The sequence below is a fragment of the Lontra canadensis genome, unplaced genomic scaffold, assembly GCF_010015895.1.
Source record: "Lontra canadensis isolate GAN:19392208 unplaced genomic scaffold, GSC_riverotter_1.0 scaffold74, whole genome shotgun sequence".
Classification (NCBI taxonomy): Eukaryota; Metazoa; Chordata; class Mammalia; order Carnivora; family Mustelidae; genus Lontra; species Lontra canadensis.
In genome coordinates, this window is record NW_022631068.1 from 2,784,522 (window position 1) to 2,810,174 (window position 25,653).

The 25,653-nt window shown below is 42.3% G+C and overlaps 1 protein-coding gene across 2 annotated transcripts in view; it reads right to left on the bottom strand.

Moving 5' to 3' along the window:
- Positions 1-8,955: 8,955 nt before the first annotated feature.
- Positions 8,956-25,653, bottom strand: part of HPS5 (HPS5 biogenesis of lysosomal organelles complex 2 subunit 2) — a 43,113-nt gene continuing 26,415 nt past the window's right edge. For both annotated transcript variants that reach the window (XM_032881166.1, XM_032881165.1), the window contains exons 14-23: positions 24,491-24,640; positions 23,056-23,133; positions 21,982-22,559; positions 18,782-18,902; positions 18,430-18,585; positions 17,545-17,664; positions 15,980-16,093; positions 14,481-14,587; positions 11,003-11,273; positions 8,956-9,173 (exon numbers count right to left, since the gene is read on the bottom strand). In XM_032881166.1, the coding sequence (XP_032737057.1) occupies positions 9,113-9,173; positions 11,003-11,273; positions 14,481-14,587; positions 15,980-16,093; positions 17,545-17,664; positions 18,430-18,585; positions 18,782-18,902; positions 21,982-22,559; positions 23,056-23,133; positions 24,491-24,640 (1,756 nt within the window). In that variant the 3' untranslated portion in view covers positions 8,956-9,112. The remainder of the gene's footprint in view (positions 9,174-11,002; positions 11,274-14,480; positions 14,588-15,979; positions 16,094-17,544; positions 17,665-18,429; positions 18,586-18,781; positions 18,903-21,981; positions 22,560-23,055; positions 23,134-24,490; positions 24,641-25,653) is intronic.

Genomic DNA, 25,653 nt, shown 5'->3' on the forward strand with positions numbered 1-25,653 from the left:
ACTGAAGTTCCATCTAAACTGACATAATCTCACTTTATCATAGAAAAAGTCCTTTCCTCTAGCAATGCTTTGCAAGCTTTCTCATTAAAAATGAGAACTGTGACTCCCAGTCATGGCTTTTGAATGTGTCCACTTGGCTGGGCTGAACGACCCCCCTCACACTTCTCCGTGAGGCCAACTGGATGGCCCATAGGAGATACTCCCTGCCCAGGGTTAAAGGATGAAGGGGAGCCGGAGCCACTTTGCTGTATACGCACATCTTCCTTCGGTTATTCAAACACTAATTTACATGCTGCTGTATTTTGCAGACAAGGTTGAAGTCCTTAATTAATTATCTTTAATCAAATGGGTGATTATCCTAGGTGGAACTCGCTTCATCAGTCGGAAGGCCTTTAGAAAAAGGCTTAACTCTTCCTTAATCTGCTCTCCAAATAGGCACTGGGCCTACAATTGCTCTCCTTTTCCTTGGATCACGCTATCCTGCCTGCCTCTCCTGACTGCTTGGCCAGCCCCTACAACTGTGCAAGCCAGCTCCTTGTAATAAGGCCATTAATATATACATCTATGGCCTATTGGTTCCACTTCTCTGGTCAAACTCTGATTCAGAATTTAGTACTGTAAGTTGTTTTAGAGGAACAGGATCATAGAGATAGGTCTAGATTTAGATCTCTCACAAGGAATCGGCTTATGCAATGGCAGGGGCTGGCTAAGGAGGCCCAAAGTCTACAGCGAAGACCGTTTTCCGTGCAACCAAGCAGGGCAGATCACGAGCAGGCTGGAACTCCACAGGTGTGGGCTCAAGCTCTTGTCTACAGGTGGAATATTCTCTCCTTTGGGTGGTTCCTCTCTTTGGATCTAGTCTTTTAGACCACCAGAACTTCAAGTCACAAGGACAGAAAACAAAGAATTTTGCTAGTGGATCAGTAGGGGTAATAGTGAGAGAAGCCACTAACATGATACTTCCTTGCCTTCATTCCTGGACTCATGAATTGTGGCTATGGGAGAAACAGTACCATATATTAGAAACTGATTTAAAGCACATACCATAAGGGTGGCGGCGGGGGGCATTGCCTCATCCCTGCAAGGTGTTGCTCTCTAGCTAGAACTGTGGCTGAGTTTTCAAAACATTATCCCACCACTCTACCCAGCTGGCTACTTCAGGATAATAGGGAACATGGTTAAACCAGTGAATTCCAGGAGCACAGTCCCACCGCCACGTTTTATTTGTTGCAGATGGGTTCTTTAATCAGAGTAATACTGTATAAAACAAATACCATGGTAGTGCATAAGACATTCAGTAAGTCCACAGACTTTGGAAGAAGCACTGGATGCAAGGAAGACCAATCTATACTCATTGTGTCTATTCCATTAAGGAAAAGCATTGTCCCTTCCATGACAGAAGTAGCAGCATTATTCAAAATACCCAAGAAATAGATGCAACTCAAGTATTTATCAATTAATGAGTGTTTAAACAAAATGTCGTATATTCACACAATGGCATGGTACTCACCCATAATAGGAATAAAGTACTAATACATGCTACGTGAATGAACCTTGAAAACATTAAGCTAAATAACACAAGCCAGACATAAAAGGTTATATATGATTTTATTTGTATGAAATTTCTAGAAACGACAAATCCAGAGAAGAAAGATTAGTGGTTGCTATGGCCTGGAAGGAGGGGGAGTAGGGAGTGACTGTTAGAGTATGAAGTTTCCTTTTGGCATGATGGAAATATTCTGGAATTACACAGAGGTGAAGAATGCACAATATTGTGAATATACTAGAAATCTCTGAACTGAACACTCAGAGAGGGTGAATTTTATGGCATGTGAATTACATCTCAACTAAAAAACTGTATGAGGAAAAAAATGTAAATAACAGACTAGGGCCTGGGGCGGGGGTGGGGGGTGGGGGAAGGAGAGAACTTTCATCAAATAATATGAATGATTTAATATGACCATAAAATGGAATACTATGCAGTCATTTCAGGTAATACCCATTTTACCCAGGGGAGTTTTTAAAAAATTCTGTGTAGTATTATCTTGATAAGACAACAAAAGAATCTGTTGTTTATCTTATGCATAGTGAATTTTGTAAAAAATATTATTACCATCTCCATATGAAAAAAGAAAAGCTATGTTTAGTGTGAAATATTAACTATGTTTTGGTTAAAAAATGAAAACCAGGATTACTGGGATTAGCCAGGAGAGTATTTTAATAATAATACTAGTCATAACGGCCAATATTTACTGAGTTCATTCTAGTGAACGGCCAATATTTACTGAGTTCATTCTAGCCCCAGTTGGCCACAGCTCTTTGGGACAGATTACTTTTCAGAGGAGGACACTAAGGGGCAAAGAGGCTGAGTGACCTGCTCAAGATCACAGAGCTAATGCGTGGTAAAGCCAGGATTTGAACACAGGAAGTCTGGCTTGAGGCTCCTCCCCTAACCTACACCACTACTTCCTTGGACAGTATTAATAAATAAGACTCCCCAGTTCTCTGATAGGGACTTACAGTTAATAGAACAGCTTGGACTCTGCTTGGCATTTGGGCCACCATCTGAACGGGCCCTGGACCCTCTGGATCTCACTATTGGAGAAATATGGACGTGCCATGCTCCCCTGTCCCCCAGGTTATAGGTGGACGGCTGCCTGGAGGTTAGACAGGGAGGAGCATCCAGCACTTTCTATAGCAAGCTATGAGCTGAGCTGCATCCGCAGGTAGGGAGGTAGGTCAGGGGGCTTAGTTCTGGGGAGCTGAGGGCATCAGGGTAGGAGGAAGGATAGAAAGTGGGTCATATCAGGGGAGAAACAATCTATCTACTTTTTCTTACCTAATGGACCCCTGATTTGAATAGCAGATTAAGTTTAAGTGATAAAGCCTCAAATAGAAGAATCTTCCCACCTCCTGCCTTCCTCACTCCCACCGCCTCCCCTAGGTTCTCAGGTACTTTACTGGGAAACAACCCCATGGAGCAGACGTGAGAGAGAGGGGTGTAGAGCAGGGGAGGAGCATGGCCAAGAGAAGGATGTATTACAGGGCAGGCCACAAGTAGGAGCCTTAGAGCTGGAGCTCAATCCCACTGGGACATCCTGAAGATGCAGTACCAGATGTCTGAGTGCTATCTACCAGGATTCAAAAAAGAAAAGCACCTATCAACTGGTTCCATCTCTACTGGTCAAATGTGAACCCTAGAATATTAGCGTTCCTGAATTTCGTGGTTGTGCACATGTGAGTACCCGAGGGTTTCCCTAGTTTGGGAAACAGAAGCCCTATGGAGCAGACCCAAAGCAAGGTACTACCCAGCTGCTCCTGCAGGAAAGGGACCCAAGCCCATACGGAGTCGTCAGAGAAGGGGCTGCAGGAAGACAAGGGGGCCAGAGGATCTGAGGTAGCGCATAAACCAGACCTGATACACCACAACCTTGTGCTTTCCTAAAGCTCATGGAAAATCACAGGGATCTCCAAGGAATGGAGAGTAAATTCATTTCTGAATGTAGGCACTGATGGGATCTTAGGATTGAAGATGAGAGAGAGAAGAGGAAAAGGCACACTGGTTAGCCAAGGGGAGGGGGAGGGAAGCAGGAAGGGCAGAGAAATGTAAACTAAAGAACTTATGAAATGGGGAGCCATGAACCTAGCGATGCCACACAGACAGAAGCCACCCCAGGGGGACAGGATCTGGAGCACAGCGCTCTTTGACAGACTGGGAATGCTACAGGGGTTGGTGACATTCTTAGCAACAAGACTGGAGCTGCTGCACACCATGCAGTATTTTGCTTAATATAACTTGCTTTTGTTTTCTTACAACAGAAGTTGTTTTTTAGAAGTTGGGGTAGAATCAGGGTGATGTGATGACCGTTTCAGTTAGAGGATCCGAGGAATATATGAGCCACTCACAATATAGGAGTCCCCAGTGGAGGGTAAGTTTCAAGGGCAATAAGAAGCAAGTTTTTGTTAGCTAGGGCCTGCCTCCAAACATCAAGACTGAACTCTGGTCAGCCCGAGTGGCACGGCCTCAGCTCCATATTCTCTCCAGTCCCCCAGGTCATAAAGGCCATTCCAGTTGGCACCCACCAGCACTGGAGGAGGGGGACCAGAGAACCTGAGCTTGAGTCTGACATGGACGGAGGCCAGTTTCCAGGCACACTTCACAGAAGGCTCTTTCTCCATAATTATTTAAGCCAAAATAAACTGAGAACAGAACAGGCTGTGAGACCGGCTCTACTTCCCTTCCTTCAATTAGACCAAAGCTAACTTGCTGTAACAGAGACTCAGAAGCTTAAGGAATGCAAAGATTTATGTTCCGCTCAACGTGGCAAGTAATCCACCTGCCGGGGCCTTGGCTCCTTCCAAATTGCTGCTTTGCCAGATTTTAGCCTGAGCCTTGCTACCCAACGGGCAATCCAAGGAAGCACGGCCTGGAAATCTGCTGGAAACGTAAAATCTCAGACTCCACCTTAGATCTACTGTGGCAGCCAGAGCCAGTTACTTAATAAGGGGTTCCCAAAGCAAAAGAAGAATGCGGAGAACCTTATTCAGAAATCATTTAAAATTCCAAGATGGTGGGGATGCCTGGGTGGCTCAGTCAGGTCAGCACCTGCCTCTGGCTCAGGTCATGATCCAAGTCCTGGGATCGAGTCCTGTATTGGGCTCCTTGCTCAGCTGGGCGCCTGCTTCTCCCTCTCCCTCTGGTGCTCCCCCTGCTTGTGCGCACGTGCTCTCTCTCTCTCTCTTCTCTCGGTCTCTCTGACAAATAAAGAAATAAAATCTAAAAAAATACTTAAAAAAAAAAACCCAAAACACTGACACTAAGTCACTAAACCCAGGTTTTACCTACTGATAACAGGTATAAATATTGCCCACATCACTAGAGGGAAACATCAATTTGAATATTCACTATGATTCAGAGTTGCCCATCTAGAAAAATGTATTACTTAGGCAAGATGGGAAAAACACAATCTGGGAAAACATTCTCTGTATTTAGGCCACAGTGGTGCCAGTCAGTATTTTTCTGAGCCCTCTGGAAAGAATTACCATGAAGGATTTTTTTTCCGGGCTGCTTCTGTGATCTGTATTTGATCCAGAAGGCCAGGGCTGCCTGAAAACTCCAGACACCACACAGCAGCTCTGTGTTGCAACTCTGCAGTGTTGTTCATGAAGTTTAGTGGTATGCAGAGTCTTCTAAACGAAGGGGTAGGAAAAGCTCTGACCCCACTCTAAAGTTTCTGTTTCCGGGCACTAGGAGAGAGGTCAGCCCCTTGTTTGGCCACAGAATGGTTAAGATGATGAAGTCTGTGTTATGCGTATTTTATCACAATGTAAGATAACCCACACTTGCCATTCAGAGGTTAATTAAGCAGGGGCCCACATGCAGAGCGTGTCCAGAAGCAGAGAACCCAAGATGAGAGATAAACTCTGGAACCGAGAAACTGAACTTGGAAACAAGTCACCAATGGGCCTCAACAACAAGCTCAAGGATTCGGGCTTTATTCGGAAAGCAGAGGGGAGCCACCAAAAGTTACAGATGGGGAAGAGGCCCAATTAAGGCTGTGCCTCAAGAGGAAAAGAAATCTGGCGGTGGATCTCTCATTAACCTCCCATGAGACCAAGACAGGGCTTTCTCTAGAATTCAAGATCACTCCTCAGCTAAATCTAGGAACAATGTAGGAGTAGGAGAATTAAATCAGACCCTTGATCTGCAGATCCCAGGCCTGGGGCAGGATCCCCAACATCAGTATTTTTCACTAGCTCCTGCGGTGACTCCAGTGTGTAGCAAGTTTGTGAGTCACCTGACTTGGGGGATACCTAGGTGCTTCTATTTTAAGGAGCTGACACTGAGTGGTAGCAGAGGGGAAGGTAGAGTTTGGAAGTGAAGAAACAAAGGTCATTAAAACTGCTCTGACTGTCCAGGCAGGCAAGAAGGAATGAGAACGTGGACCAGCGGCAACAGCAAGTCGGGGAAAAAAATGACCGATGGAAAAACACCACCAACACAGAATGGAGAGCATTTCCCTAGGGATGGTGCATGAGAGTTGAGGAGGGGGAGAGGCAAGGACGGACACAAGGTTCCGAGCCTTGGGCAGGACAGGGACAAATTTAACACATGCAAGGACATTCTTAACTTCAACTTTGGTCCTCCCACTCTCTCGGAGTCATACAAACCAGCTTACTCGTGTCTGATCACTACTGGGCATAAGGATATTCCAGCCCTTTCGCACCAAAGCTAACCCGTGTTCCCTGCGCACTGTCACAAGCTCTACTGCCCCGCACTTCAGTCTCATGTGTCACCCAGAGATGGCTCTCCCTACACTCTCTGCGCCGGGCACCTGCTCCATGCTTCACTTTCATCACGTTCATGACCTCCGTCACTTCTCAAACCATCCTGAGTGCTACTACTGTCCCCATCGTATATATGAGAAAACTGACACTGAGAGAAACAAAGTAACTTCTCCAAGGTCATTTAGGAGGAGGCAGAACAACATTCAAAGCTAGACAGCCCGCCTCCGCACCCAAGCGCTTATCCACTATGCTACCCTGTAGCCCTGTTGAAAGTGAGGCCACCCTGCGTCACTCTCTAGAATTTTTAGGCCAGTGAAAGATACAAGTTGTATTAGGAAATACTGCCTAATACCCACTTGACTGTTGAAACTTTATTGCTTAACTGAAGGGGCTTTTTTGCTGTTGCTTGGTTTACTTTGGAAAATAAATTCAGAGGATGTGATTTTTTAAAAAAATTATTTATTTATTATTATTTTTTTAATGCCAGAAATTTCTCTGTACCCACTTGGCAAATGAGGACTGCTGTATGATCCCTTAGAGCAATCTGTCGGGAAATGATTGCACCATCGGGGCAGTTCAAGCCATCTCCTTCTGAGATTTCTTCTGGGTTCTCTTTTGGACAGACAGAAGCCGAAGGCCAGTGAAGGGAGGCATCTTGCCCTTTACCTCAGTACAGACGAACATTTGACATAATCTGATACGGACAAAACCCAGCTGATTCTAGTGGGAAGGTAAGATATTGTGACCGACAGAAGTATGTACTTGGCCTTCCTCCCATTTTTGGCATACAGCTCCTAAAAACCCTTGGAATTTCCTAAGAGATGAGCGCCACAGAGGTGTCTTGTAGTACTAATGAGGTGATATTTGGACTGCTCCTAAGGATGGGGGCTGGTTGCCAGTAAAGCCAACCACGTGATTTAGAGAACTGGAACCTTCAGTCCCACCCTCCAAACCACCACCACACCCCGACCTCAGGAGGGAGAGAGGGACTGGACATTAAGTTCCATGGCCAGTGACCAGTGATTTAACCAACCACGCCCTTGTAACGAAGGCATAAAAACCCCAAGAACTTGATTCAGAGAATTTCCGGACTGGTGACCATGTCATATTCAGAGAAGGTGGAGCTTGGAGCAGGCACAGAAGCTCCTCATACTTTTCCCCAAATTTTGCCCTATGCATCTATTCTATCTGGCTGTTCCCAAGCTGTCCTTATATAATAGACTGGCAATCTAGTAAACAAACTGTTTCTCTGAGTTCTGGGAGCTGCTCTAGCAATTTAATCAAATCATCAAACCCAAGGAAGGGATCATGAGGACCTCTGATTTATAGCCAGTTGGTCAGAAGTACAGGTAACAACCTGGACATGCAATTAGTGTGCAAAGCGGAGGGCGGGGGTGGGGAGGTGGGGGGATGGGGTGACTGGGTGATGGACATTAAGGGGGGCACGTGATGTAATGAGTATTGGGTGTTCATAAGACTGATGAGTCACTGATCTCTACCTCTGAATAACACATTATATGTTAATTAACTGAATTTAAATTTAAAAAAATAAAATGGAGGGCACTCTTAGGACTGAGCCCTTTACCTGTGGGATCTGACGCTACCTCTGGGTCAGTAGTGTCAGAAATGGGTTGAACTGTAGCCATCCAACTGGTGTCAGAGAATTGCTTGGTAAGAGGAAACCACACACAAACACACCCACCCACCCACCAACCCTACCCCCACTGTTGAGCAGAATCGTTAGGTTTTTTATGCTTCCCAAAACTCTATGAAACTCTGTAAGCCTCCTCTCCCTGACAATCTCTTCAACCCATCTGGTTACATAGTATCCGAATATCAGATGGAAGTCTGACAACCATTTCTGTCTGTAGCTCTCAGTGTTATGACTGAGTCATTCAACATATCCAACTTTTCTTACTCCACATTGAGGTTACCCACACTTCCGGCAAATTGCTCACAATAAACCTTGTATCTACTGAAATAAAAACAGAATTTACATTTATTATTAACGTTAATGTGCTACAAAGGTACAGGAGCCTGAGGAAGGCATTCTAGTACATGGCTTAAATGACACAAGCGCCTACTACCGTCTTTGTTAGTACTTAGCTTTCCTTTATTATGGCTTTTAAAAAATAATTTTTAAAAGTGCATGATTCCTTTGGGCCACCGTTTAGTAAAGATTAGAGATAAAACATTTCCAGTAATAAATTAGTCATTTGTATATAGGTTCAGATTAGAAAACATCAAATACTAGGAAAAATATATTTTAAATTAGCTCAATTTAAATATGGGGTCATTTAATGTAAATATCTAACTTGAATGCTCAATGTTTCACTTCTTTGATGTGCTAATTCCATTCTGCCAGGTCTTTTCAGTAATTTCTCAACTATTCCAGCTAAGATGTAAAAAGAATTCAACTCCTGCCAGTTACTTTATCCGTCTTCATGGAACTGGGAGGAGAAACTTCTGCTCCCTCCATGATAGTCACAACAGGAAACTAATTATCCCAATCCACCAGCAAGGAGAAGGTAATACTGTCGTTCAGAATAAGGTCGGCATGGCTGTGAACTTTCATATTCTGATTCCAGGGCACTTCATTTCACTAAACAAAGACTGATTCCTTTCAAAGTTCAATCCTGGGTGAGAAACACTGAGGACACAGAGCCACAAACGCAGAAATGAGGGACACTGACAAAAGTACACCCTGGAAGGTGGCAGGGTTTTCAGGTGGTACATTTCCTTCAACAGCAAATGCACTCAGGACGTTTGGGAGTATGATTCAGTTTTTCACAAAACGTTGTGACATTTGCTCAATCTTCTTCCACTAGGCCTGCTGAGACCAGAGAAACCGATCACATTTTTCAAGCATGCTTTGTATCAAGGCTCTGAAATCCCAAAGAAAAGAAACAAGCACATTTAGTTTTTGTTGTCCTTTCTTTACAAGACACTTTTTAAAACACACAGAAAATTAAAGGATTCAAAAAGTTGACTGATCTGTGCATCAAAAGACAGGATCAATAGAGTGAAAAGGCATTCTGTCCTATAGGAGAAAATATCTGTACATCATGTATCTGGTAAAGGGTTAATATCCAGAATATACAAAAAATTCAAAAAAGAAAAACAATACGATTTAAAAATAGGAAAAAGGACATGAACAGAGGTCTCCAAAGATAATATACAAATAGCCAACAAGTGTATGAAAAGATGCACAGCACCATTAATCATTAGGGAAATGCAAATAAAAGCCACAGTATCCTCTCACCTCACCCCCATTAGGATGGGTACTGTCAAAAAGAAAACTAGTGTTAACTGAGAATACGGAGAAAATGGAACCCTTCTGCACTACTGGTGGGGATGTAAAATGGTAACCCCTATGGAAAACAGTATGACAGTTCCTCAAAAAATTAAAAATAGAATTCCATATAATCTAGCAATTCCACTTCTGGGTACACACCCAAAAGAATTGGAAGCAGGGTCTCAAAGAGACATTTGTACGTCTGTGTTCACAGCAGCTTTACTCATAAGAGACATAAGGGGAAGCATCCCACGTTGAATGGATCCACAAAATGTGGTATGTCCACACAGTGGACTACTATTCAACCCTAAAAAGGAAGGAAATCCTGGCACATGCTCTAATATGAACGAACCTTGAAAACACTATGGTAAGTGAAATAAGCCAGTCATTAAAAAGGAAAGCACCATATAAATTCACTGATATAAGATACTTATAATACAGTAGTCCTCCTCCCTTACCCACAGTTTTGTTTTCTATGGTTTCAGATACCCACAGTCAACCATGGTCCAGAAGCAAACGATCCTCCTTCTGACACCCCATCAGAAGGTCAAGAGTAGCCGAACACTACGTCACAATGCCTAAGTCACTCCCCTCAGTCCATCTCATCACGTGGGCATTTTATCAACTCCCATTATCACAGGAAGAGAGGTGAGAACGATACAATGAGATATTTTGAGAGACAAAGAGAGCAAGAAATGGAGAGAGGGAGAGAGAGAGAGAGAGAGAAAGACCACATTCATATAGCCTTTATTCCGGTATGCTGTTATAACTGTTCTATTTTATCAGTTATTATTAATCTCTCACTAACTTATAAATTAAACTTTATCACAGGTATGCCTATATAGGAAACAACCCAGTACATATAGAGGTTCAATATATCCATGGTTTTAGGTATCATCCACTGGGGGTCTTGGGGAATACCTCCCTTGGATAAGTCAAAATTACAGAGACAAAAGCAGACTGGTGGTTGCCAGAAGCCACACAGAGGCGGTTATGAGGAGTTGCTTAATAGGTAAAGTTTAAGTTTTGCAAGATGATATGGATATACTTAACACTACTGAATCAGACACTTTAAAAATGGTTAAGATGGTAAATTTTACGTTATCTGTATTTTACCACGATGAAAACAAAAACAAAAAAAGCCCTGAGACAATGTGACATTTGGTGCTGTCTTTGCAAACTAGTATACGTCAGCTCTGGGCGTTCACACTGGTCCGCAAGGGTCTCGGTCATGACTGTGGAACACAGCATCACCTTAGGCTCGTCCTTCAGCAGCAGAGAAGTCTCAGCCCCCTCAGCTACTAGGGAAAGGCTGGGCTGAGTCATCTCTAGAGCCCCACCCCCTTCTGAAAATCTGTGAGCTTCCACATTCCCCAAGTACCTGCGGAAAGGGCGTGACAAGGCGTGACAAGTTATTACCTCTGCCTTTTCTCAGCAATCCTTAGGATATCGCAGGTTCTGGTAAACCTCTCTGACAGCTCCACGGTTAAACCACACTCCTGTAGGAGGGACCAGGCCCGATCTGGGCCCATAGCCTTGGCTAACAGGAGTGCCACATTCTCCACGTTGATGGGGGAAGGCCCATCATTGAAGTTCCCATGTGGTGACTTCTGGGGGCTTGGCTTTGTGCTCTTGGTCTGCACCAGATGCAGGAGAAGCTTCCATTCCTCCACAGTCTCTGGGATCCAACCTACACACACAGAAGCACAAATGTTGGCTCTAATGGCTCTTAGCACTCCGCCTGCATACAGGACACGGTCAAAACCACCCTAACACGAAGTTGCTTCTGAACATTTGTTGAGTAATGTACGATAAGGAGAAGTCACAAAATTAGCTCCAAAATTCTTCATTCACCCACTTACTCAGGAATTTCCCAGGTATAGCCTAGGCTAGGCACCCAAGGGGCTGTGCGGGACCAGCCAGACATGATGAGCACTAACTCTTGTGGAGCTCACAGTCCAGTAAAGGGGGCAGAACCCAGATAAACACAGAAATAAATCTGTACTTATAAACTGGGCCAAGTGTGATAAAGACCAGAGAACCACGGTGCCTGTGTGGCTCGTTCATTAAGCATCTGCCTTTGGCTCAGGTCATGATCCCCGAGTCCTGGGATCGAGTCCCACATTGGGACCCCTCCCTGCTCAGGGGAAGCCTGCTTCTCCCGCGTGCACTCTCTCCCAGATAAATAAATGAAATCTTTACTTTAAAAAAAGAAAAGGGGCACCTGGGTGGCTCAGTGGGTTAGGCCTCTGCCTTCGGCTCAGGTCATGATCCCAGGGTCCTGGGATCAAGCCCCACATTGGGCTCTCTGCTCAGCAGGGAGCCTGCTTCCCTCTTCTCTCTGCCTGCCTCTCTGCCTACTTGTTATCTCTGTCTGTCAAATAAATAAAATCTTTAAAAAAAAAAAAGAAAAGAAAAAAGATCAGGAAACCATTAGAGAGAATGACAGATTTGGGGAAGGATCTGAGAAGGGCTCCATGAGGATGGGACAGGTAAGCAGACAGCTGAAAGACCTGGCAAGCTTAGACAGCACATGCCTGGGGCTCATATATGGACAGCTTGAGGTCGCAGGGCATTAGGACTAGAAGATGAAGGAGCCTGCCTTTCTGACAAAGGAAACATGCAAGGCAACTTGTCACAGGACAGAACTTGAATTCAAGAACTCAAAGAAAGGCCTACAGTGCACAAAGGCCTGAATTTTATTCTGAATTCTACATAAGCGGCTTCAAGGAGAGCCACATCATCCAATTTTTGTAAAAGAATGCTTCTGGGGGCACCTGGGTGGCTCAGTGGGTTCCCAGGGGCCTCTGCCTTCAGCTCAGGTCATGATCCCAGGGTTTTTAAAAAAAAAAAAAAAAAAGAATGCTTCTGGCTGCTATAGGGAAAATGGATTAAATGTGGGAGAGAACAGAAACCAGATGACTAATTCTGAGGTTACCGCAGCCATCTGGGCAAGTAGCTAGGACCAGAGAGCTGGTGGTAGAGCCAAAGGAGGTACACAGACAGGAGATCTACATCTGGCAGTAAAACCAACATGCCTTGAAGCGTGATTAATATGAGTTACAGGGAAACAGAAGTGTCAAGAAAAGACCCCCATTTATTACACCAAGGGTAAGAACAGCTGCTATTATTACTTTAACAAAATATTCAGAATCCTTTTATCTGGGCAGAAAGGAATTTTTTTAAAAATTTTATTTATTTATTTGACAGACAGAGATCACAAGTAGGCAGAGAGGCAGGCAGAGAGAGAGGAGGAAGCAGGCTCCCTGCTGAGCAGAGAGCCCGATGCGGGGCTCGATCCCAGGACCCCGGGATCATGACCTGTGCCGAAGGCAGAGGCTTTAACCCACTGAGTCACCCAGGCGCCCCGGGCAGAAAGGATTTTAAGTGATATTTATCTTCTTTATGCTTCCTGAATTTTCAGGGTTTTTTTTGTTTTGTTTTTGTTTTTTTAAATATTTTATTTATTTGACAGAGATCACAAGTAGGCAGAGAGGCAGGCAGAGAGAGAGAGGAGGAAGCAGGCTCCCTGTGGAGCTGAGAGCCCGATGCGGGGCTCGATCCCAGGACCCTGGGATTATGACCCGAGCTGAAGGCAGAGGCTTTAACCCACTGAGTCACCCAGGCTCCCCTGAATTTTCAGTTTTTATATATAATAAACATCCTGACAGAACTTGAAAAATATAAACCACGCCTATCATAACTGTTCTGGTTATTTTTCAGGAGTGTATCCATGTCTACAGCTCTAGTCCTGCAGAACCACCCAGCCCTCCTCTTCATTTCTGAAACAGGGATGATCTAAGTAATTGTTGTGACAGTTGGGACAACTGAAGCTAACACTTGCCAGTCACTGGCTTCTCTGCCCGGATGGAACTTTCCCTCTCCCACACCAACAGGGCTGAACCAGGCTGTAGGTCACACTGCTGAATGAAGGACCCTGATGTCACACGGTTGGCATCTTTGCACGGAGGCGAATAAAGCAACACAACAGAACACTCACGACAGACTCTCAGGCCTCAGATACCATTATCTAAGCCTGGCCTTCTGATTGCCATTGTATCTAGGCTGGACTGATGAAAATTTAAAAAAATTTTTTAAATTATCTAAATACCTATGAAGGCTTAGGAAAAGCTGACTGCACTCTACTTTAAGTTCATTCTGATGATCTAACATTTGGCTGTGGAAAAGGCAATACAGTTCTGAGAAAAGAATCTGAACACAAACTTTAGAGATAATCAGACCTGGGTCTGAACACCTGCTCCACCAGTGGTATGGCTCTGGGGAAACTAACTGTCCTTCCTCTAGGTCTCAGTTGTAACTTCTGTAAAACAGAAATAACAGGAACTATTCCAACAGCTTGTTATCTCACTTAACCAGCAGTGAAAAAAGACCTAGTATAGTGCCTAACACAAAGCAGACACTCATTAATAAAAAAGATGCCTATAGTTTATTCCTAATTATGATTTTGTGATACCCTAAGTGATATAGATAAAAACAAACAAAATAAATGAAAAAGAACAAACCTGCGGGATGCTTTCGTGGTTCAGTCAGTTAAGTGTTTGCCTTCGGCTTGAGTCATGGTCCCAGGGTCCTGGGATTGAGTCCTGTAAGCAGGGAGCCCACTTCTCCCTCTACCTCTGCCCCTCCCCTCGCTCCTGCTCACTCTTGCTCACTTTCTCTCTCTCAAATAAATAAAATCTTTAGAAAAAAAGAAAACCAACCAAAAAACCCCACAAAACAAAACAAAACAAAAACAAACATCCACAAATTTGATGGCTAGCTAGAATTACAGAATTACATATGGGATCATCAAAATGTTCACCAAATTTCTTACTGAAAAATCTGCAGTGACTTCTAAAATACTATAACCAAGAGTAACCAGTTGGGATTTACATACCATTGTTCCCTTCCATCAGGCTCATATCATTCAGGCACACAATATTGGTGAAGGCCTCTCTTCTTCTCTCCAGCTCCAAACAAAGAGAAAGATATCCAGGCCAGAAACTTTAAAGAGAATAAAGTTGAAGAAAGGAATCAAAACAGTGAATTTATCTGGAGCTATGCTGCCCAATATAGTAGATGCTAGCCACATGTGGCTGCTTAAATTTAAATAAAATAAAAAGTCAGTTTTTAAATTTAAATAAAATAAAAAGTCAGCTGACCAATCCATATTTTAAGTTTTCAATAGCCACAGTGGCCAGTAGCTACCATATTGGACAACACAGTAGAATAATTCCGTTATTACAGACAGCTCTATTAGCCCTGATCTGGAGTATTTAAGAAAGAAAAAAAAAGAATAAAAGCTAGAGATAAATACTGACATTTTAGGCCAAGCACCAATTATGAAATGTATAATCTTATATACTTCATAAACTTTCAGATTTCTTCCCCAAATATGCAAACTATGGAAGTTTTCCTTAACTCTTCCCCCTCCTTCATTTGCTATACCCATTGTGTCTAAGTCCCACTGCATTTTCCTTCAGAATGTGCTCCTTCTGCTGCCCTACTTACTAATCACCAATTCAGTCGTACCTGAATTACTGCAACAACTTCCTAGCTGGCCCTCCAGTCTCCAACCCTTCTCATGTATGACACCACAAATGATCTCCAGAAAGCTCCATTTTTATCATGCCATTTTACCCCAAAGTCTAAAAGGTCTCTACTGATAACTAAATTCTTCTGACGAACTGTCAAGGTCCTATATCATCTCATCACCCACCACACCTGGCTAGTCTCATCCCTTATTATCACAGAACAAATATGTATCAAGTACCTACCACTGTCTGAATTAAGGCATTATGAGGAAAAAAAGAAGACACAGGTCCCTATCTCCAAAAGATTATAATCCAGGTGGAGCCATAAGATAACACTGCCAGGCAATAAAGAACTGATATGTGGTGCAGTCAAAAAGCGATGTCAGTTTCTCATGCCCCTGCCCTCCTCGTCTTGGGCTCCTCTATCAATAAAAATCTTGTCCAGTCTTCAGGGCTTTTACCTCCAAAGTCTCACCTCCTCCTTAAGTTCTTCACCAGCACTTCTACTGGGCACATTCTGATCTCTGGCTTCTCGAGAACCCTGCACCAATTATAAGTCTTATCACACGGTCTGGTGCTTAATTAAATACGATCTAAGTGCCTGAGAACTGGGGCTAGCTAAGGACCAGGGGGAAAGAGAAATTCGCAAGGGCCAGTGTCTTCTACACAAAGAAAAAATACACACAAAATTTAAAAGGCAAAAGATGTTTACTCTACTAGCACTTAAAACAAAAGATACTTTTCCATAGTAAAGAGAATTCCCAAATGATAAAGCATACCAATTCAAGCCTTTCACTGCAAAGCTATTAACGGAGATGATTCCAATCTTTAACTTCAGCTTCTAAAAAAAATTCTCACTTACCCATGAGACTTACAGATGTCAGTCATTTTCTCTTTGGTTGTAAAATCTGCAGGTAGTTTAATGAGATGTAGCATCAGCTGACTGTAGCCCCACGAAGACAAGTGTGAATGAGGCCTGTGAAGTAAAAAGCTCTCAGTAAATGGAATAGGAAATACATTCTACAAAATGTTTATTCATTATCTAATAGATAAGAACAGAGTTTAATTTTACTTGTTCCATTACTATTGTATTTTTCAAACATTTCTACTTGGCTTTTGAAAAATTAAAAATAGCTATTTTTTTCTGTACAAATACCTATTTATTTTTTCCTAAGTTTTATTCTTTTTAAAAAATTTTTGTATGTATATCGGTCACTGACAGGTTTTATTTCCTAATTGTTCTGTAACTACATTCATCTAATTATATATAAATCTCGTTATACTTTTTCTCTCACTGTATTCCACTCATCCGAATTTTGGGTAACAATTCCTCTTTAGTTTCTGGTCATAAATCCTGGATAGGATCAGCTCTGTAAAAAAGCTAAAGGCAGCTAACTATATTTCTATGACATGGAAGGCACTAAACACTTTTATAGGACAAAGGCTTTATCACTAGTCTACTGTGGTACTTAAAATTTTGCTGTGGTTCTGCAAATATTTGGTGCTTGCTTGGTTAGATGTCTTTAAAGTTTTGGGGATAGTCTGCTGGTTGATTGAGGTTACTAATCATAATATTCAAATATGTAATTTTAATTTATGCCAACTCTGTTTCTCCAGTAAAATCAATTACCTATTTTTAAAAATTAGACATTTTTAATTATTCAAAAGCAAAAGAAAGAAGGCTATAATTCATCACTCACAGACAGCCACTGTATGTCATTCTAGACCTTTTGTCTAGGCATATAAGATAGGCACTTAGGGGGCTTTTTAAAAGCTTCTGCTAGGGGCTCCTGGGTGGCTCAGTGGGTTAAAGCCTCTGCCTTTGGCTCAGGTCATGATCCCAGGGTCTTGGGATCAAGCCCTACATTGGGCTCTTTGCTCAGCAGGGAGCCTGCTTGCCTGCCTCTCTGTCTACTTGTGATCTCTCTCTGTCAAATAAATAAATAAAAATCTTAAAAAAAAAAAAAAAGCTTCTGCTAGAGGAAAACACAAGGAACATTTCTAATATATTACATGTACCAATGCATATTTTTTTATGAATAGTTATTTTTTCTTAGTCCCAAATCAAGCTATGTCTAGAAATTTCCAGTATGAAAACATGCAATTTTTTCCCCTCTAATATAGACTGAATCCTCAAAGACTCTTAATATAGATCCATAAAAGGGCTTCAGTTCAGATGGTCAGTTTAACCTGAAATCATGTGCAAAATTTTGCAGAGATGTGCATTTTTCTGAAAGGAATCATCAGATCCTTGTAAGATCTATAACTCAAAAAATGTTCAGAACCACTAAGAAATACAATCTCATTACTATCATGACTTGAGTCAGTCTCTTCCATAGCTCTCCCTGACGAAAGCCCAGAATGCTGTATGTGACTAGTCATTCCATTCCAGAAGAAAATCAGAGCTTAGAAAGATAACTTTTGTACCTAGGGTTTCCTTCATCGTCCATCATGCTTGTGCTTGGGGGAGCATCGTGGGACATGGCCAAAAGCAGCCAATCCAATCTCAAAGACTCTGGTTGTAGAAGGGACTCAAGGAAGGATGGCCTAAAAGAAAGTTGGGGACAAAATCACCAATCTTCACACTGAGAAAGGAGACATAAAATGTGGGAATGTGAAGAAAATGTTATTAGGGGATAAAAATAGTAGATGAAAATGCTCTGCTACAAAATGTCTAGAAATGCAGGTGAAAATATGACAGCCTTTTAAATGAACAGGTGGGTTCAAGATAATAAAGAAAATGTCCAAGGGCCCAAAAAAAAAAAAAAAAAAAAGAGAAATAAGGCTAGTATGGCACATGTAAATTAATCAGAGGATAAAAGAGGGTGATGGGGGGGGGCTGTTGCTAGTTTCAACAACCAAGGGCCATGTGGAAATAGGAAATGAGACCTCGATCTAAAAAAAGGGATAAAGAACTGGAACTGAGATCCACAAAAAGATGAGATCCCACAAAAGCTGGGATATTATCAGTAAAGAGGTGGCAACAAATGCACTCACCAGCCCTGACAACAAAGAAGCTTATCTGCCCTAGCAGAGGACCAGAAGCAGGGCTTTAATTTTATACTAAGAATAAAATCACCTTATTGGTCACCTGAGAATCCCTGAGCAGGGAGGAAGAGAAGCGTAGTCTGCGCACATTTATGGTGTGTGCGATGGACTGTGACAGAAAGGTAATGACTACAATCACCCTCTTTCATGGTAGGGGCCTCAGCTCTGTGGCAGTTGGCAGTAAAAACATTACAATGGCTTCTACAAGGGAAACAATATCCCATCAATGCAAAGGGGAATCTGCAAATGTTCTCGCCTTCTCACCATTGATCTTCAGGCCTTGATTTCACCAGACCGTCTAAGTAGGCCAAAAACTGACCAGGATGATGATGACAAAGTTGCATGACATCCGAAGGCAAAATAGATGGGTAAAATCTGATTAAGGACCGAAGGGCAGATTCTCCAAACCTCTCATACAATCTGCATTTAAAAACAAAACAAGTTAAGTCTCCAACTTCAACCGGATGATGTAACTTGGTTACATCATCTAAGCACTTATGAGAAATAAAAATAACAAGAAATTGCCCACCAGGCAACTGAGTAAAACTTTAGAGATTAAGACACAAACAAAAAAATATGTGCTTTATTCATATAAACAACATACATGACAACTTACCGGGTAGCATGAGCAATCAACAAAGGACTGTCAAAGGGGACTGAGTCATTCAATAACTTTATTCTTGTTGGTAGGTCTCCTTCTTCCATCTGTATATATGTAGGATTAGAACTTGCCATTTCTGAAAGATAAAGCACACCCTTTTCCTTTCATCTCATAGCTGTTGAGTATTCAGTTCAACACAATAAACTCACTCATTCAACAATCATTAGTCATGGACCTACTGGGTGCATGGCACAATGCTTAAGCACTGAAGGACTGACAAAAAAGAATAAGACACAAAGCCTACTTTTAAAGACCTTAAGATCAGGGGCACGTGGGTGGCTCAGTGGGTTAAGCCTCTGCCTTCGGCTTGGTCATAATCTCAGGGTCCTGGGATCGAGCCCCACATCGAGCCCCACATCGGGCTCTCTGCTCAGCCAGGAGCCTATTTCCCCGCCCTCCACAGCCTGCCTCTCTTGCCTACTTGTGATCTCTAATAAGTAAATAAAATTAAAAAAAAAAAATAAAGACCTTAAAATCAAACTGGGAGGCAAAGCACATTGCAATTTTTAAATAAGAACATATAAGCAATAATATCAGCCACTATCACCCTCAAATAAGGATAACATATATTAGTGTATATATGTTATATACTAAATCAACAGTGTGTGTGTGTCTAACATATATATGTTATATATCTACCATCAAGGCCAAATTTCTCATTTTTCCTAGAACCAGTGCCCGCGCTCGAACTTTTTGGACAAAATAAATTAACTTAAAATTTCACCTATTTTTAATAACCATCCATTATAGCCAGGTCATTTAAAGAAAAGCGTGAGTTATGACCTAGCTAAACTACTTGTAGTTTAAAAATACACACACACACACACACACACACACACACACACAAACACACGCACACACGAATCTAAGGTGAGGACTTTTAAAAAAAGATTTTAAAAAGATTTTAAAGTTGGGTGTAATCTCTACACCCAACGTGCGGCTCAAACTTAGAATCCAGAGATCAAGAGTTTTGAGTTTCATGTTCCACTGACTGAGCCAGCCAGGAGCCTCTGAAATGAGTTTTTCGAAGTAGTTTTCACCTGGCTCTGAAAACAAATCCCCAAGAACAGCTCCAAAAGCTGCTTTCCTTAATTATATCACTAGCAAAAGGGTGGAACCTGTTCACATCCTCTCTGAAAACCAGACCTTCCATTTCTGATACATGGGTTTTTTAAAATCATTTTTTCCACAGTTTCATTATTGTCTATATGACTGTGTCAGGCAGTAAGTACTTGGACAAATTCAAAGAAGGCAGCCAGCATTTAGAGCTGGAGATGAGAGGGCAAGCTTTATAACTGGGTGGGGGCTAAGCCAAACGTCTCCCCCTGAAGTCAAGCAAGCAGCTGCATCACCTCAAAGCACCCAACCCACTGGCTCTCTCCAGCTCTGGTAATAAGTTAACCACCACTCAGGCTGATGAGACTCTCTTCAGGGTTGAGTATGATCACATAAGAGACAGATATTGCAAAGTTCCGCTAAGTAATAACACGAAACATTTGAACCTACTGGAAGAGAAATAAATTTTCTTATTTAACATAAAAGTCTACCTCAACTCAGAGAAAGAAACTGAAATCATTTTGTATGCTGTTAACTCTTAAATGTGAACTGAAGCAGAACAATAACCACAGATCATGTTTCTGGAAAACCAGAAGGTCTTTAAGTTTATAAAGACAATATAAAAATCTATAGGTACTTGTGATTGTCAGCTTTTGGTAATGAATGAAAGGTGTGTTTCCAGTCTAAATCAATTATTCCAAAACATGGGACCGTACAGTGGAAAGAGCATACATGGTCTGAGATACGAAAGCTGGTTTCCACAGGAGGATGACACACACTTTGTCAAGTGTGAAATGGAGACTGCTACCTGTCCACCAAAATCCCTGAAGCAGAAAGACAAGCTATTAGCCCCTACCATTCCTTTCTTTCTAGACACCTGGACAGCTTACATTTCCCACTCTCCTTCGCGGGTAGGGAAACCATGTGATAGAATTCTCACCAGTGGGACATAAAACACAAGATGTCAGGCACTACAAGATCAGGCCTCTAAGAGGGCACAGCATGTCTGCCCCTTCCACATGCATTCCCTGGGACATGGCAATCCATCCTCAATCACAAGCCCAAAGGAAGACAGAGTTCAAAGAAATGGAAGAAACTTTGAACCCTGGACTACCCACATGGAAGAGAGCTTCCCACTCGCCTGGAACCTGTCCTGGAGTGACAGGAGCAAGAAATAAACTTCTACTGTATCTGAGTTATTAGGAGATATTTCCTCAGCAATTCAGCCTACTCAACTATTACAATCTCTCTCTACCTCCGTTTCTTCCCCCGTTAAATGGAATAACACCATCTACTCTGAAGACATTTGTAAGGAAGAAATGAGATGATGCCTATTGAAATATTTATACCTGACACACAGTAAGTACTCAATAAATGACATAGATTATCTCTGCATTAGTAAGTTACATAAAGGATTTTGTTTTTCTATTTACACATTTATAAAACATTTTACGGTAAACCCAACTTCTTCAACACTGCTATGTACATTTTTTGAGTATGACTGAGCGTGAAATAAAATGAATTTCTTATAATACCATTGCAAATGAAGTCAATGTTTGAAGAACTATTAAAAATTAAATTGAGGGGTGCCTGGGTGGCTCAGTGGTTAAAGCCTCTGCCTTCGGCTCAGGTCGTGATCTCAGGGTCCTGGGATCGAGTCCTACATCGGGCTCTCGGCTCAGTGGGGAGCCTGCCTCCTCCTCCTCTCTCTCTCTGCCTGCCTCTCTGCCTACTTGTGATCTGTCTGTCAAATAAATAAAAAAAAAAATCTTTAAAAAAAAATTAAATTGAGTGGGAAACAGAGGGGTTGGCCAGAATAGAAGTGATTTTGTACTTCACTCTTTTTCTTTAAATGTGAACATGCTGGGGCACCTGGGTGGCTCAGGTCATGATCTCAGGGTCCTGGGATCGAGCCCCGCATCGGGCTCTCTGCTCAGCAGGGAGCCTGCTTCCCCCTCTCTCTCTGCCTGCCTCTCTGCCTACTTGTGATCTCTCTGTCAAATAAATAAATAAAATCTTAAAAAAAAAAAATGTGAACATGCAAAGATGCTATTGTGCTCTGTACTAATTTCTATTTGATAAGGCAATCTGATTATTACCTTTCAGTCCTTCAATAAAAGTATCCCAAACACAAGGACTGTTAGCGTAACTAAGCTTGATACTCTCCTTTGCTCTTTTCAAGTCCAGGAGAAAAAAATACTTCTTTATGAACTGGCAAGCCAGACTGTGAGGACAGTACTGTTGCGAAGTGTGGTCCACATGTCCACTTGTGCTTTTGGTCTCAGGATTCAATACATTCAATTCCAAACACAACGTTGTCAATTCAGCCAGGTCCTTCTGAAGACAGCTGGCTATGCTGCACGGAGAACATACTTGGATAAGGTCATCCAAGGGCTCCCTCGGACTATTTGTAGATTCACACGCTGTGGGATCAACAGTTTCTTCACTGCCTAAAGAGTCCCCCTTTTCTTTTTCACGGTCTTCATCTAACATTTCCTTTTCTGACTCTTCAAATGACAGCATATCCTGGTTTGATGTCATGGATGAGTTGCCAGTATCTGAAATAACTGTGAAGTCCTTCGTGGCAAACATTTTTTCTAACTGCGAGAGCCACTCCTGTAAGATCATCCTCAGAGACGTGGGTTCAAACAAAACCAGTGGGTCCTCTAGCTTGGTCCTGTGCGAGACAGACAAATATGAAATTTATGCTCCATGTGTTTTTTATATATTTTTAAAGATTTTATTTATTTATTTGACACAGAGAGATCACAAGTAGGCAGAGAGGCAGGGAGAGGGAGAAGCAGGTTCCCCACTGAGCAGAGAGCCTGACGTGGGCTTGTTCCCAGGACCCTGAAATCATGACCCAACCTGAAGGCAGATGCCCAGCTGAGCCACCCAGGCATCCCACGCTCCATGTGTTTTTTTTAAAACACATTATTTCATGCTAAACAAACCTACTGGATGAAACATTTCTTGGGAATAAATGTTACTTTTCAACTCTTCAACAATTATCTCAGCAAGATGACAATACAGAGAGTGCTAACTTTAATACTAATTGTTGAATTTCAATTGCAAATGAGACTACCTCTGCCCCACACTGTCTCAGGACCACTACTGATGACCTGGAAGTCATTCCCATTCATTAGAAAACTCTCTCATTCGTAAATACTCACATTGCTTCTGCTGTTGCTACTTTGAGCTCTTGGAGCTTGTCTTCTTCCAGAGGTTGACTAATTACTTCTTTTTTGTCCCTAGAAAAGTATGAAAAGAGGAGGGGATTAGCGCATCCTTAAACAAATGTTTCTAAGTGCTTACTAAGTGGCAAGTATTGTACTTAATATTAATATTACAGGACACAAACAGAGAAGTATTAAAAAATGGTCTATGGCTTCAAGATGAGTAAGGTTTAGTGAGAAAGGTATGCAAACAACTAACTACAAATGAGAATAAAGCAAATCCGAAAGAGCAACACAAACATTGTGCTATTAACGCACAATGAAAGCAATTATTATTCTGAGGAGGCAATCAAAGGATGCCTTCCCCTGGAGGCAGTGTGTGAGTTCAGAAGAATAATGGGGGTGGGGAGGGAGGATAGTGCAGGCGAAAGAAAGAAAGGCAGTGAAGTATCCCCACCCAGCGCTCTGACAGGACTGGAATTTACAGCACTTGGAAGGATGTGGCTGGAAATGAGGCTGGAAAGGGGGGGCTAAGGTCACACTGAGGGCTCCTTTCAAGGCCACAGCTATACTTGTAGTGTTTTTCCGATATATACATGGATTCGCCAAACTCTTCTGTTTCATCTGACTGTCTACATACACTGGGCCTGTGGGCTCTCAATCCCTGGGTAAGTGCTGAGCCTGCACGCTTCTAATGCTCAGATCCCCTGAATTATGTGTTAAGGCAGAGACCAGATGGACACACTTCACACTGTGCCAGAGCAAGGGCTCTGCTACAACTCCATTCATAAGGAAGACGCCACCAGCATACCCTAAGAAGGTTCATGACAAGACCAAAATGCAGTACAGGCCAGAGAGCATTAGTGACTTACCCAAGGTCACATACCAGTCAGAAGCACAGGGTCTTAATCATTGGTCATCCTCTTAATCTAATACTCTAACATCCCAGAAGTTTGAAGAGATTTGGAGGGAGGGAGTTTATGCAGGGCAAAGATGAAAGAGGGGCTAAATTAAAACTCTCTCAAAAGATGTGCTATGGAGAGGGTGCCTAGGTGGCTGAGTCAGCTGAGCACCTGCCTTCAGCTTGGGTCATGTTCCCAGGGTCCTGGGATGGAGCCCCGCATCAGCCTCCTTGTTCTACAGGGAGCCTGCTTCTCCCTCTCACTCTGCCTGTCTCTCTCCCTTCTTGTGCACCCCCCACCCCATGTCAAATAAATAAATAAAACCTTTAAAAAACAAAAAAAAGTTTTGCTACGGATACATGTCATTTTCTAACACTTACTTAATGGTATTCACATTTTTTATGAGCTACACAATCTATAATGAACAGGGTTATATGTGTACCTTCTCCAATAGTACAGAGTCTAAGCCTTTCTTGAAAATGACAGCTGAGTCCTCTAGAATTTACCCAGATATATATGCAAGAGCTTACTCAGTGTCGTCTTCCTTTGGGCAGGTGACTGGACTCATCTCCTCTTCACATAACTGTTCCTCACCTCTGGGTTCTGGTCTTATTTTCAGATCAGGGCTTGTATGAAGGGTGCCAATCTTCTCGGTAGTTTTACGTACAAAACTAGAAACACTGGAAGTCAAATACCAAAAAACTAATATGAAAAAAACCTCTTTACTCCCCAAAACAAAAAATTCAGTACCTGAGTGCTCTGTTCCTGTTAGTCCTAGAAAGGCAATCTGGACTTAATAAAAAGAAAGACTATGCTTATAGTAACTTCCCTAATCAACCACAAATTTCATATAAGGCCCACATAAAATTTACAGTATAGTAAGGAGTCACTTCATTTACTAAACTGCTTTGATTTGGTGCTAAAGGAAACGTCTTTAACTCCAGCTATGTCTACACGGTTTCTGTCAACTTAGGCAAAGGAGGCCATGTGATCACCTGCCCCATTCTGGCCAGAGAACTAATAGAATTTCTCCATGAGACTCAGTGGCTAACTAGTCACAACATATCCTCCAAGGATAAGCAAAACTGCAGCTGGTAACTGAATCACTACATTATACATCTGAAACTAATAGGACACTGTATGTTAATTATACTAGAATTAAAGTTAAAATTAAAAAACAAAAAAACATAAAATTGTATCCAGGGAGACTCAGATAAGCAGTTAAGAAGCTTTAAAAAATTGGGCGCCTGGGTGGCTCAGTGGGTTAAAGCCTCTGCCTTAGGCTCAGGTCATGATCTCAGGGTCCTGGGATCAAGGCCCGCGTCGGGCTCTCTGCTCAGCAGGGAGCCTGCTTTCTCCTCTCTCTCTATGCCTGCCTCTCTGCCTACTTGTGATCTCTCCCTCTCTGTTTCAAATAAATAAATAAAATCTTAAAAAAAAAAAAAAAAAAAAAGAAGCTTTACAAAATCTTTTCTCTCAAACTCAAGTGCCAATTCTTGGCCCATAGTGTAGTGAGAAAGACTTCCAAAGAGTCTCCAATTCTGAGCCTAAACCGAGAAAGGATCAAGAGATGAAAAACGATATATGGAAACTGTTCCTATCAGGGAAAAGGAAAACAGATTTTTCAAACTTTTGCTCTGTCTCTTGGGTGGAGAGCACATTTTAAAACAACTCAAACATCCAACTACTCAAA